Raw genomic sequence first — 13991 nt, 5'->3', positions numbered from 1 at the left:
CTGCCTATGGTCAGACTCATTGGCTGAATGGTCAGCGTTGAGGCCTTCGGTTCAGACGGTCCGGGTTCGATTCCTGGCCGGATTGGAGATTTTAATCGCCTCTGATTAATTCATCTGGCCCGGGGACTGGGTGTTCGTGTTTGTCCCAACATTTCCCTCTTCATATTCATACAATACACTACACTATCAACCACCACAGAAATACGCAATAGTGATTACATCCCTCCATATAGGGTTGGCATCAGGAAGGGCATCCGGCCGTAAAACAGGTCCAAATCCACATTTGCGCCGCAGTTCGCACCCGCGACCCCACATGTGTGGGAAAAGCGGTAGAAAAAGAAGAAGAATAGTATCTGTCTCTGAATAGGAATATGATCTTCAGGAGATAAGTTAGATTTCACAAAGCGCTCATCGCCAGAATGAACAAAATGATCAAATACGATATTTAACATACACCATGAGCAGCGAATGAAGAATGAGTCACTGGACTGATAACGAAATTAAAGCAAAACCAAACTCATTCGGTATTAGAACTCATCAGGTCGATTACGGGTGTAACTTCACCACTCTTGGAGAATACATATTTAGTCACCACAATGTAACATCATCAACAGTTAAACGGTCTTTAAATGCATGACATAAATTAATTACAATTAACGACTGCATCAAAATCATGAAAAATACCCATCTGATTAAATTCTTGCAGTAAATGGTCGATTCAAACAAGAACACATGAAGTTCGCGCTTTCAGGTTCACCCCAGCAATTCATCCACGTTTCCTGCTGGTAAATGCTGTAAATGTCAAATAATTTTACGGAAGGTAACTGAAGTATTTAATATTTGAATGTACTTGAATAGTTTTACGTCCCCACAACAGACATAAGTTGTTTAATCTCTTTTGATTTCATCTTCGTACGCTGAGTGTTGGAGGAAGGCACGTGCTCAGGATTATGTAACGTACCAACATTCAGATGGTTCCAGACAAATCTCCGAGTATGTCTTATTCTGAAACCATCGTTATCAGTTTGTTCCTCCCTGAACGTGCTGCAGCCGATTCCAAAGTTCTTTGAAAACGTTTAAGGTAAAACTGGGCGACAGCCGTAAATGCAGATCATTGATGACATTAATTGACTAATTAATGATTGATTGGTTAATTGATTGATTGATTGATTGACTGACTGACTGACTGACTGACTGACTGACTGACTGACTGACTGAATGTAATATTCTTTGGTTATAAACAAAGCTTAAGTACAGAGTTATCAACGTTTTTGTCATTCTAGGAAGGATAATGGAGTGAGAAAATTTCTAAATAGCATCCATAGTACTTCGAAATCATTATCTAAGAATATGAACTAACTATGGGCAATGTAACGATATACAGTCAAACACTAAATATCAGTTATATTTCCTCCACAAACCGTCAGATAAATGAATTCAAACAGATAAAAAATATACATAGACACTATACACTCTTAAAGCAAATATATTCCAGTTTTCGGCAACCTGTGGTGAGCTTAAATATTATAAATTCAACGTGTCTATTGAACTGGCAGCTTGCGCTTGAACTTCTTCAGTTATCTTTCTTTATAAAGCATATTGATAAACAAATTCTGATTTATTTATAAAACGAAACCAGTGAGAGGACAAGTGCGCATATCTCTGTTCCTTCAGGGTGTAGAAGCATTCTAGAATGAGCTACAGAAGCTTAGTCACCCTCAGCCAGCAAGGCGCAAGCCAGCAGCGCTGGGGTAGCTGGGGTTCAGTGCACTCCACTGGGACCTACACATAATATAAGACGGGGTATTTTTCCTTCTTTGGTTGTGTGTTTTTATTCTGGGATAGGAAATGAAATGGTGTATGTCTTTTAGTGCCGGGAGTGTCCGAGGACAAGTTCGGCTCGTCAGATGCAGGTCTTTTGATGTGACTCCCGTAGGCGACCTGCGCGTCGTGATGAGGTTGAAATGATGATGATGACGGCACATACACCCAGCCCCCGTGCCAGCGAAATTAACCAACTAACGTAAAAATTCCCGGCTCTGCCGGAAATCGAACCCGGGACTCCTGTGATCAAAGGTCAGCACGCTAACCATTTAGCCATGCAGCCGGACACTCGCCTCCTATGCTCAGTGTAGCGGGATGAATTCCGGCACAATCGGTTGACATTTAAAGAGTGCATAAAATGTGACACACCCGTGTCATATTAAAAATGTATCTTCGGGGCACAACTCCGACATTTAGTCGTCTCTTCAAATCTTCGGTGCTTTCACCAACGGTCTGTGGAAAATCCCCACACCCGTAAATCAGTCTCCGCACGTTCGCGTAGTACAGACGCACGTCACGTTCAACGCATTGTGCGAGTAGCGGTGGCCGACCGAACATCATCCAGGAACGAAATCCCGTCACATGTTGCACCTTTTGTGTCACCAAGGACCACTGGGAACCGTCTGATTGCAGCAGGATTAGGATTACGTGTGCCTCTGGTCAGACTACCACTGACACCACGACAGCGCCAAGCACGGATATTCTGGTGTCGTGAAAAGTCGACTGGAGAGGGGAAAGCACTCTGTTGTCTTCAGTGACGAGAGAAGGTTCTGTCTGTATGCAAGTGATGGACGTATACGTGTACGGTGTAGACCTGGTTATCGGCCTATTCCAGAGTGCATTCGCTCACGACACCCAGGTCACACCCCAGGCTTCATGGTGTGGGGGCCATCAGTTACAACTCGCGGTCACAGTTGGTGTTTCTGCAGGGTAACGTAACCAGTGCCCGCTACATTATACAGGTTGTTGTCGCTATGCTACTGCCATGTCATCGACAAGAGGGTGTTGTGCTTTTTCAGCAGGGCAGTGCATGTCCACATCAGCTGCTTTGACACGAAGTGCTCTACGTGATGTAAAACAACTTGCCTGGCAAGCAAGATCACCGGATCTCTCGCCACTTGAACACGCATGGGATATGATGAAGCGGGAACTTACGCGTTCTCCAGAGCCTGCCAGAACCATTGCCGAATTGCATCAAGAGTTCAAGATGTTTGGGACAACCTATCGCAGAATGCCATTCGGCACCTTTATGATCGTTTCCATGCGCGAATACACGCCTGCATCGCCGCCAGATAAGGGTGTACTGTGTATTGATGCGACTGTTTGGGCACCCCTTACTGTGACATGTATGTTTCATTTGGTCTCTATTTGTAATCATATACTCCTGCATTGGTGAACTACCTGTCACATCTCTTGTGAATAAAATGACCTTGTCCTTGTGGATGTTGCGGTTTCTCCGGCAGTGTATTATACAGTTTTAGTAAATGACCCAGGCATACTATGAACAAAACAGTTGAAAGTGTTCAGCCTTGTCTAACACCCTGTAACAAGAACTCATTCTGCCGTCAATTCTCACTGTGGCCCGTTTGCCAACATAAATGCCTTTGATTGCCTATAATAATATACCGCTCATCCCATAACCCATCAGTATGGGTAACATACAGTGTTTTCGCTTGGTAGTGTGTCATATGCCTTCTCTAGATGTACGAAATGGCAAGTAAAACTTTTTAGACAGTCCTGTGTTTATACTACTTCTATGCTTAAATAAAGAGAAGTATAACCTGCGTCGTTACTGAGTAGCACCAGTTAAAGGTTTGTTTTTTCTGTACCTACATTTAATCCAACCTCCCAATGCTTTTACTAAGGTAGAGTGCCGTCTCATAAAATTATAACCACCTGAAATGACCGGCTCCTTGACAGAATGGTCAGCGTAGTTTCCTTCGGTTCAGAGGGCCCCAGATTCAATTCCCGGCCGGGTCGGAGATTTTAACCTTAAATGCGCAATTCCCTTGGCTTGAGGAATGGGTATCTATGCTGTACCCAACATTCCTGCAACTCATATACCATGCACAACACTACCCTATACTACAACACGTAGTTTCCCATACACGGCATATGCCGTCCACCCCCGTCGGGAGGTTTACCGTACAAGGGCAGCACCAGGCTAGCAACAGCCACACGAAATTATTATCTGAAATGAAATGAATTTCATGAACCTGTTGTTATTAGATGAGATGACGAGAGTGTTGAACTCTTTACAGTTAGCAATGTAGGGAATCTTATTATTTAAAAATGTAATAAAAGCTGCATCTTGTCGAAGATGCCAGTACCTGCACGACTGGACAGAAAACCTGCGGTTAGTCGTGACTTGATTTACCACACATTCGTTCTTGTAACGCCGGGTTGAGTTGCTCAAACGGTTGAGGCGCTGGCCTTCTGACCCCAACTTGGCAGGTTCGATCCTGGCTCAGTCCACTGGTATTTGACGGTGTTCAAATACGTCAGCCTTGTGTCTATACACTTACTGTCACGTAAAATAACTCCTGAGGAACTAAATTCCGGCACATCGGCGTCTCCGGAAACCGTAAAAGTAGTTAGTGGGACTTAAAGGCATTATTATTATTATTATTATTATTATTATTATTATTATTATTATTATTATTATTAATATTATTATTATTATTATTATTATTATTATTATTATTCCTGTAACGGCGAGATGAAGAAACAATACGACATCGAAGCATCTCCCCTTTCGATCAGAGTATCCAATAAGTGTGTTGGATAATTGTGTTGTTAAACAATTAAGTAACTGAGCTAACAAGAGATGGTAGCACCAAGATAACCGACGGGCAGCTGCATTACATTATTTATTTCTCAAGAGACGCGGTAAATGAAGGTTATTGCCGCGCGTCATTTCTAAAAGACAACAACTAAATCTGGCTGTAAAGAGATCAAAACGGTGGAAATATATCATAAGACCTGCTAATCTTCATAACAACAGCGTATGCCAGTGAAATTACCACAATATCCCAAATTACACCTAGTCAATCAGTGACGGTCTGAATGTCCCACTGTGAACATTGAGACGAATCCTCCCCAGCATGTGGTAACACATGGAACAGTTCTGGCTCAATATTATTTCTGTGTTATTTATTAATTTAGTCATATCGCCAAAATATTTTTACTATCTTCATTCTATCCTACTTCTATTCCAGTAAAATTACAAGACTTTTGAGAGGAGAAACTGCTATACTCCATGAATCAAACAGTTCCTCATCAACAAGGATGATGAAAGATTACAAATACGAGAGTTGATGCGTCGCAACTTCGTAATGATTTTAAAATTATTTCTTTAGTTTCTCCTGGAGCCTAGAAAAAATGACCTGGGATGTTCAAGTTTTTGTTTCGCTAACAACTTTCATAGGACTAATTGCCAATGACGTGCAACACGCGTGGCTCATGTCATGCTTGCCTTAGGGAACATGACCCGCGGTTGGCAACGACCAATCTCCTGTTACATTGCAAACGCCGACTACTGAATATTTCATGATGTACTACATATTCAGGACTATTACTTTATAAAACGGAGATGTGAAGGTACGGTCTTTGTTATTTCTAGTTTACTCACTTCGTATATCTAAAGTCAGGATGACGAGATTTTGATGACAGAAAACCGGAACAATCAAAGGTCAGAGTCGAGTTGAGTTACACAATGTATAGTTGCTAGAAAAAAGGAGTGAGCGCATGGTATTTTATGCTGATCGCATTTAATATTTTATAAGACTGAATTTAATTATTACCAAAATATAATTCACCTTTCATGTACGTACAAACCCTGCAGATACCTGCAACACAACACACATTATATCTATAGGTTCAACTGTTTCTGATAAAAGTGTACTTGCAAGTAACTTACAAAATACCATGCGCTCATTCTTTTTTTGAGCGAATGTACATTCAATTTAACTTTTCACATCGATTCTCAAATGAAATGAATATCTCCCTCGTCTGGAACTGAATGAACACTTGTTTCGGCGTTATTAACAAAAACGTCTGTTACGCAGACTACATGAGGCGGAGCGAGGATAAAGGACGAACTCAACGTGGGACGAAAATATTTAATTTCATTTTTTACATTATGAGCCATGGAGAATAGTAATGCAAGTCAAATTGATTGAATTCATAATTATTTTCTTTGGTAACAAGCAATGACGAAATATTTTGACCGAGCAAGTTGGCCATGTGGTTAAAGGCGCGTAGCCGTGAGCTTGCATTAAGGAGATGGTGGGTTTCTCATTTTCACACTAGGCAAATGCAACGGCGGTAATTTAACATGAGAAATGTAATACCATAGGGAAAATCACTGTCGCTCGTACGAAAACGCTTCGGGAACAAAAACCCATCACACATAACTAGAATCACATATATTCTACTAGAATAGATGGACAGCCCTAAAGCAAAAGAGAACACCAAGCTGATTATTTAGAAATTTCACTTAGTCAAATAAACTTTCTCTAAAGTTTCACTACGCAGGATAGATGGAAATATATGATAAAATTGTTAAAATGATATTTATATAATAATTTTTAATGTAAAATAAATTAAGGTGTGAAATTCCCCAATTTATTCACTCTCATGAGAACTATGAAACATAACTTGTTGGCTCAGTATCGAAGTGGTGGACAATTTCTAATGTTCAGCACCCAATGAAACTAAGTACACCCGAAATGATTATGCTAACCCAATGGACTTCCCTGGTAATGCTAAGCTCTCCTTTCTGGAAACTGAAGACATATCTTGACATATGGCATAGCAGTATCTCACACAATGATGGTAAACTTATTAATGAAACGTTCAGACACTAAAGAAATAATAGGTTTTTACGCAATGAAGGACATTGATTCAAAAACTCTATTTACTGTAAACAACGATATCCTTAACCAACATGGACGAGCATCGATTTGGTGTAGTCTGCTTGATGACAGATAACCACAGCATGAACCAGAGGGTATGTATTATAAAACCCTGCGTTACAAGCGCAGCTAATCCAAACACTATTTCTTCTGTGTAACAGATTGCTCCATACATCACACGTACAGGTTTTGCTATACTCCAAGATCCCGCCAGGTTTTCCGCAGACAAGCACAGGTTCTCGTAAAATTCACTTGTATCTAAATCACTCAACACACCGAAGCACATAGGCGCTGACGGAACATCACCATATCAATTACCATCTATGTAAATGCATTGTCTTCTCGAGGAATACGAATAGGTTCACCATTCAGAATTAGAAAACATTCTTCCTTAACCTCAGATTTATGCTCAAAATGATGTATGCACACTATTGTTTTGTCATCGACTTGGAATAATCACGATGTATATACCTAATCCACTTCTCTCTTAATGTTCTATTCCTCAGAAAACTTAAGAATAGTTGTACTGTATGAGAGGCATTGCCGTAGTTCGATTTAAACATGATTCACAACATGATCAAAATAAACATTCTCAAATAACTGCGTATAATTTCAGATCCTAAGGGTCCACTGACTCACATAAATATACTCAAACACTTACATTCTACAAGGAAACTAATATTTATCGTCAACTTTCATGAAATTACACCGAAAGAATAAGAAAACAACAAACCCACGTTTTCAACATGCTCGGCTAATCGATTCGCCATCTTGGAACGATTGAGAGCAGTGTTGCCAACAGCAACGTGAACAAAGCCACTAAACACACACAAAAATCCACCGATTTTAAATATAAAACCCACTGACTTGTTCCACACTCGCTATATATAAGTTACCTCTAAATATCATTAATATTAGAAACACTTGTATTCAGGTAGCATAAGGCCCCACAGAGCTGTTACAACAGAGAAAGATCATCACTGAACACCTACCAAAACTAGAAAATTATTACTTCTGCATCTCTATCTTCGTTTTCTGAAGTGGACGTAGATGTTGAAGCTTCTGCAGATGTTGCTTTCTAGGCTTGTACTGTCCCAATTTTTTTAACACTTGTTGGGGGCAGTTCAAAATCATGGCAACATTTAATAAGCCGTCTTAGTCCAGTTCTGTCTAGATTGACTGCAATAGCTCAGTCCCCAACCTACTTCTAATTTTGGTTGCTGCTACGTTCATTTGACTGAACAACCGTTCCACCTCTGTAATTGACAAGGGAAAAAATAACATTGATAATGCAAACTCTGCTAGTTCTTTAAATTGGTTTATGTTTGATGCATCTCTATAACTAATGATTTCACACCAAAAGCTTCTAACATCCTCAAAAATCCTTTTAAACATGGCATGTAAACTAAACTTTTTAATATTTTGGAAGATGAATGGCGACCTGTATTCCACGGTAGAATACCACCCACGGCATCCCCTACCACTTCTACGTAATACCGACTTTAGATCATTTCCTTGAAAGAAAAAACACCTGACTACATTATAGTTTTTCCTTTCCCTGAGAGCATGGGCATGGGCACCCTTGCTCACTGATCCTAACAACTCCACAATGTGTTTTCAGTTCCAACCATTCTTTAAATATTCTATCAATTGTTGAGTAAACTGACAGCCATCTGGTATCACAGGACTGAACTATTTTCAAAGGCTCATGGCCATCATTGATAACCTGGAAACCTGGTAATAATGTGTTTGTATGTAAGCTGTCTAAGGAAAGATTTTGAGAACCAATTATTATACATCTCGCTTATAAAACACTCAATATTTCTGGGCAAACTGTTAGCACATGCATGGGAAACTGCCAATTGTACGGAATGGCACACACATCTCACAAGAAAAAATGAAATATGATACATCATCTTTAAATCCCCTACATATCAGCTCCGGCAACAGTTCAGGTCTTTTCCGGCTCGCTGGTATCACGACTGTCAGTGTAAAGAACTTGAATTTGAACGATTATTACACACTCTATCACGCTACATAAAACTTTAATTGGAAAACCCACCAAAATAAGCACTGACTTAAGCATTAAAAAAAACTAGATTTCCCACTGCCCACCCTGTGACGAAGAGTAAAAGAACCTACATTTAGTGGGAAAACCACCGTGTTGGCAACACTGATCGAGAGTGGCATTAAGGTCTGAGGACTGGAAGTCGGTCTTTCTCAAGCTGTCGTTCGCATCGATTTATATCGACTGAGCGCGATCTCGAAACCCAGTTGCCTACCTATTGTGTATATTCACCACACGGTTAAGGTATCTCGCTCGGTGTACCGTATATGTTATATGGTACGGTTCGCGATCTTTTGCATTTTCTTCGGTAATTTGTGTTTTTCATATTGTTATTTCTAGTCTTTAACTCTCTACTATAGCGTAGTTTATAGTTCAGCATAGCACTGGTTAGTATAATTGTCCATGTAGTTTTATTTACATCCGTGTGTAGGTAGTTCGTCTGCGTACACCATATCTGAGCGTAGTTCGGGAAAGACAAAGGGCAGGAAAATGACTTTGAGTCGAGATCAGTGGAGCGTTTCATTAGTAGGCCATAACCTCCTCCCTATGCCATCCCTTAGCTGTGAGTAATTAGTTATTTCCTCACTCACTTTTATTCTTAATGCATTCTCGTTTTAGTGTCGGATGTTTTGGTAAGTGTAGTTTTGTGAATTTGTTTTCACTAGTGATTCGTTAGCTTTTCCTGAGTGTATTACATTTTACGCGGACTGTGTGCCGCTGTTGTATTGGATCAGTTGTTCTCGCAGCAGCAGTGCGCTGGCAACATAGGCAAGGCGATGCTCACGTGTTTTGCGAACTTTCAATTTAGAAGTAAAGCCGTGCGGAGCATAGCTAAACATTTGCGTGATAAGGATATTTCAGTGTCGACAGGACGACCATGGCGTTGTAGAAAGATATCTGCTCACTCACCTTCATAGGAGATGAACCGGAAGTCTCCATTGCCAAAGGCGCACCATGACGTCAGCAGTAAAGTTGCAAGCAACAGGTGGTGACACAGCGCCATTTCCACCAAATCTGGAACACAAAAATAAATCACATTCATAGTAATGTTGTAGAATAAGTTATCGTACATAAATTCTAGATGTGTTCTAGGTACACATCAGCACATACTGTACTCTAACCGAAACCAATAACAACAGTCATGTAAAACTAGACATTTGAAGCGCAAACTCTGAGTAAGCTGGCTACGCCGTATGGTTGTAAGCTTTCATTCTGGTGATAGAGCGTTCGAACTACACTGTCGTTAGCCCTGAAAATCATCTTCCCCGATTCCCCATTTTCACATCAGGCTGTAGGCTACTTAATTAAGGCCATAACTGCTTTCTTTCCAGTCTTTCCTATCCCATCGTTAGGCAAATGCAAGGAAGTATTGCAAATCATTTTATATTCGTACATTTCCTCAAACCAAATACCACAAGCAAAGAGAACTTGGTTATAGTGACATCCAAGGGACCGGATAAATGGTGTCGTTATAAACGAGTGTTGCAGTAACCGAGATTTAAACTATCAGTCGAATGAGGTAGAAAATGATATAGAAAAACATTTAATAATAATTTCACTGCTTTTACGTCCCACTAACTACTTTTTTATGGTTTTCGCAGACGCGAAAGTACCGGAATTTTGTCCCGCAAGAGTTCTTCTATGTGTCAATAAATCTATGATGATGATGATTGCTGTTGTTTAAAGGGGCATAACAGCTAGGTCATCGGCCCCGAATGATACGAGGTGTAACGAAATGAGAATTAAAACTTCGAAGTGTATCCACTGACTAGAATCTAAAACGAATGGTGACAAGAAAATGATCGTGAAACAAAAACAATCAGTGGATCCCATTCACAATGTCTTAATTACTGGGATGATGCTTATTATCTAAATGGGTCCAAAATCCAGGTCACTGGCTCCTCACTATGGTTCTAATCACTAGTAAAACAGAACCATGGTGTTCCTCCTACAATGGTACTGATCACAAGTAACGTAGACTCATTGTGTTTCTCGCATAGTAGCACTAATCACAGATAATGTAGACCCATGGTATGTCACACACAATGGCACCACTCACAAACAACGCACGCAGACCCATGGTGCTCCTCACCTAGGGGTACTAATCACGGGCGCCGATATTCCCGTGGTGTTCCTTACTTGGTGGAACTAATCACAGGCCACGTATACTCATGGTTCGCTCACATAGTGATACTAATCATAGGCAATGCAGACCCACGGTGCATCACACATTATGGTAACGTCCACAGGCAACACAATCCCATGGTGATCCGCACATAATAATAGTACTCTCTCGCAACGCAGACTAATGGTTTTCCTCAAATAGTGGTACTAATCACGGGGGTGAGTCAAACCCGTGGTGTTTCTCACATAGTAGTACTAACCGCAGGCAACGCAGACCCATGGTGTTCCAGAAAAAGTGATACTACTCATTGGTAAAGCAGACCGTACTGCACGGCACAAAACTTAGCGCAAACACCTGGGCGCAACCCACCACCATCACGACCAGCTCCTACCCTATCTGTAGTGGCTTACGGGGGACCAGAGCTACACGGAGGACGAGGTAGCAGAACAGTTGCAGCAACGACGACTCAACATCTTCCGAGCCATCAGGATAAGAAACGCTGAAGGACCTACCTCCTTAATGCGAATTTTACCTAGGGAGAATGCAACGTTGGACAACTCCTCCGAGAGGGGCCCTCACCTACGCCCGACGCCACAGGGTCGATTCGTCCAGGACACCACCACCTCAGGGACGGCAGTGTGAAAGATGCCAAGCGTATGATCACCAGCCCAATCAGCCGTGTTTTAAGGACTAGGCATTTGCCGTTTGCAGAGGCCAAGACGCCTCTGCCAGCAGCACGATTCGGGCATCGCACATTAAGTGCAGCTCTTGCAGTGAAGCTAAGTGTAAAAGAAAACCAGCCCCTACACTCACTCAACCCGAAAATGTCCTACCCATTACACCCATCGATCTCCGAACCTCACCCACCTTTTCCACTCTTCCCCCACCCTCCACGGAGAACATTCTGAGATATATCGCCCTTGCTTTTCAGAATATTCTACCATTCCAAAGGCCCCATGGCCTAAACCATATCCAATTGGCCACCCGGTTGGTCTTTCAGGCGCACATTGATGTACAGTGAATTATTCAGGGTCAAGGATGCACTGAGCATTATTCCCTCTAAATTTCAGTCCACTTGTGTTAAAGATAAAAACAATATTGTGGCAATGTGCGTTCGTTGAGGACCAACCGGCCAATATTTAACCTACAAACTACCCAAAAATTCTCGGATATCATGATTTTTATCGAAACAGAAGCCACAATTTAAAAATGGCCCATTCTACCGCTCCGACAGACCCAATATGGGCCGAGGAGGGGCAGCTATTGGAGTTCATCAATCAATTCCGTCACTAACTCTTTATCATAAATTACAAATTTAAAATTGGCAGGAGAACTTGGAAGGTGATTAAAGAGTTACATGCAGCTCACCTCCATTGGGGGTGTGCCTGAAAAGAGCTGCTACATGTCAAGGAGTATGGGGACATGAGATTATGTGGAGTGATATTCTCTTCTTTCCGAAAAATCACTGGATTATTCATACTACGAATTGTAATAATCACACTTAGTATCCTCCAGTGCTTTAATAAGAAAAATGTAAATCTCAACTACTGTACCCGATTGATATCCAACCGTAAATAAACCATCTAACTGGTCGGTGTCATCTACAGATAAAATCCCAGTTATCAATACTTCCCGTATACAATTTGGAAAAACGAAACGCGGAGGGGACTATTTCGATAAGATGTACCTGCAGGTGTCGTTCTCCCACATCCACATGTAACCTTGACCATGTTTCACGCTTGACTCGCCATGGCTCATCTCATCCCGCCTAGTGTGGTGCGCGACAGTGCTCCCAGTTGACTGACCCCTAGTTGTGCCATTCGTCATTAAGGCGCATGCCTGTCAGCCGTCTAGCTACCAAACATGACGTCTGCATTATGAAACTGCACGCCAGTCAAAATGAGACTTCATTCCGTTCCAACACTGTTCTAAAAATATATTGCAATCTAATGGTAATTACAACATACAGTATGTGTCTTATGTCCCTTCTTACTGGTGATTTCCCGGCCTATGCATGTGGGTGAAATGAAATAAAATGGCGTATGGCTTTTAGTGCCGGGAGTGTCCGAGGACAAGTTCGGCTCGCCGGATGTAGGTCTTTTGATTTGACTCCCGTAGGCGACCTGCGCGTCGTGATGAGGATTAAATGATGATGAAGACGACACATACACCCAGTGCCAGCGAAATTAACCAATTAAGGTTAAAATTTCCGACCCTGCCGGGAATCGAACCCGGGACCCCTGTGACCGAAGGCCAGCACGCTAACCATTTAGCCATGGAGCCGGACAATGCATGTGTGATTTTTGACATGAAGGGTCGCACCTCTCTGGCTCGGATTCCTCGTAGAACTGGAGGTACCATGACTCTGATCACAGTATTAACAGCCGTGAAAAACAGCGAGCTTGCTAGCTCTAACCAATTACATTTTTAAAAATAAGTAATAATGTCATTACTACTATTATTACTAACTACTTTTACGGTTTTCAGATATGACGAGGTGTCCGAATTTTGAGATCTTTTACGTGCTGGATAATATTCTGACAAGAAACCTTCAAATACCGCCGAAATGAACCAGATCGAACGCACTAACTTGGACTCGGAAGATGGTCGTGCAGCAATAAGAGTGCTTGTTGTCTTTGTCTTTTGTTGTCAATAACAACGACGAGCCGCGTTAGCTGGTCACTATACACGTTTTTCGGAAGAAATTCATGGTGAAGAATGCCATCTTTGTCCCATCAAACACACAACACGATTTTCTCTGGATGGACACTATCCTTGGCACGGGGAGTTGCTTTTCTTGATGGGCTGAGCCAATCTTTCCTCTTCTTCATGTTAACATATAGGCACTATTTCTCATCACCGGTGACATTGTTAGAAAGGAATGCTTCGTGCCTATCACAAACCAACCGGTGCCGGGCAAGCAATGACGAACAGATGTTTACTCGTTGAATTTTGTTACTGTTACTTAACACAAGTGGTACCCTATACCCAATTTATGTACCTTGCCCATCGAATGCAAATGGCGTACAATAGTTGACTGATCACATTCAAACACTTG

At 41.6% G+C, this 13991-nt stretch overlaps 1 protein-coding gene across 1 annotated transcript in view; it reads right to left on the bottom strand.

The window, feature by feature from the left end:
- The window catches only part of Sema5c (Semaphorin 5c), a 545428-nt gene that overhangs the window by 280939 nt on the left and 250498 nt on the right, over window positions 1-13991 (bottom strand). Inside the window, exon 2 of the mRNA XM_067140839.2 lies at window positions 9718-9822. Coding sequence (XP_066996940.2) covers window positions 9718-9811 — 94 coding nt within the window. The 5' untranslated portion in view covers window positions 9812-9822. The remainder of the gene's footprint in view (window positions 1-9717; window positions 9823-13991) is intronic.

The sequence above is a fragment of the Anabrus simplex genome, chromosome 2 (genome assembly GCF_040414725.1).
Source record: "Anabrus simplex isolate iqAnaSimp1 chromosome 2, ASM4041472v1, whole genome shotgun sequence".
NCBI lineage: Eukaryota > Metazoa > Arthropoda > Insecta > Orthoptera > Tettigoniidae > Anabrus > Anabrus simplex.
The sequence above is the reverse complement of the archived record's forward strand: the minus strand, read 5'-3'. Positions and strand labels throughout refer to the sequence as shown.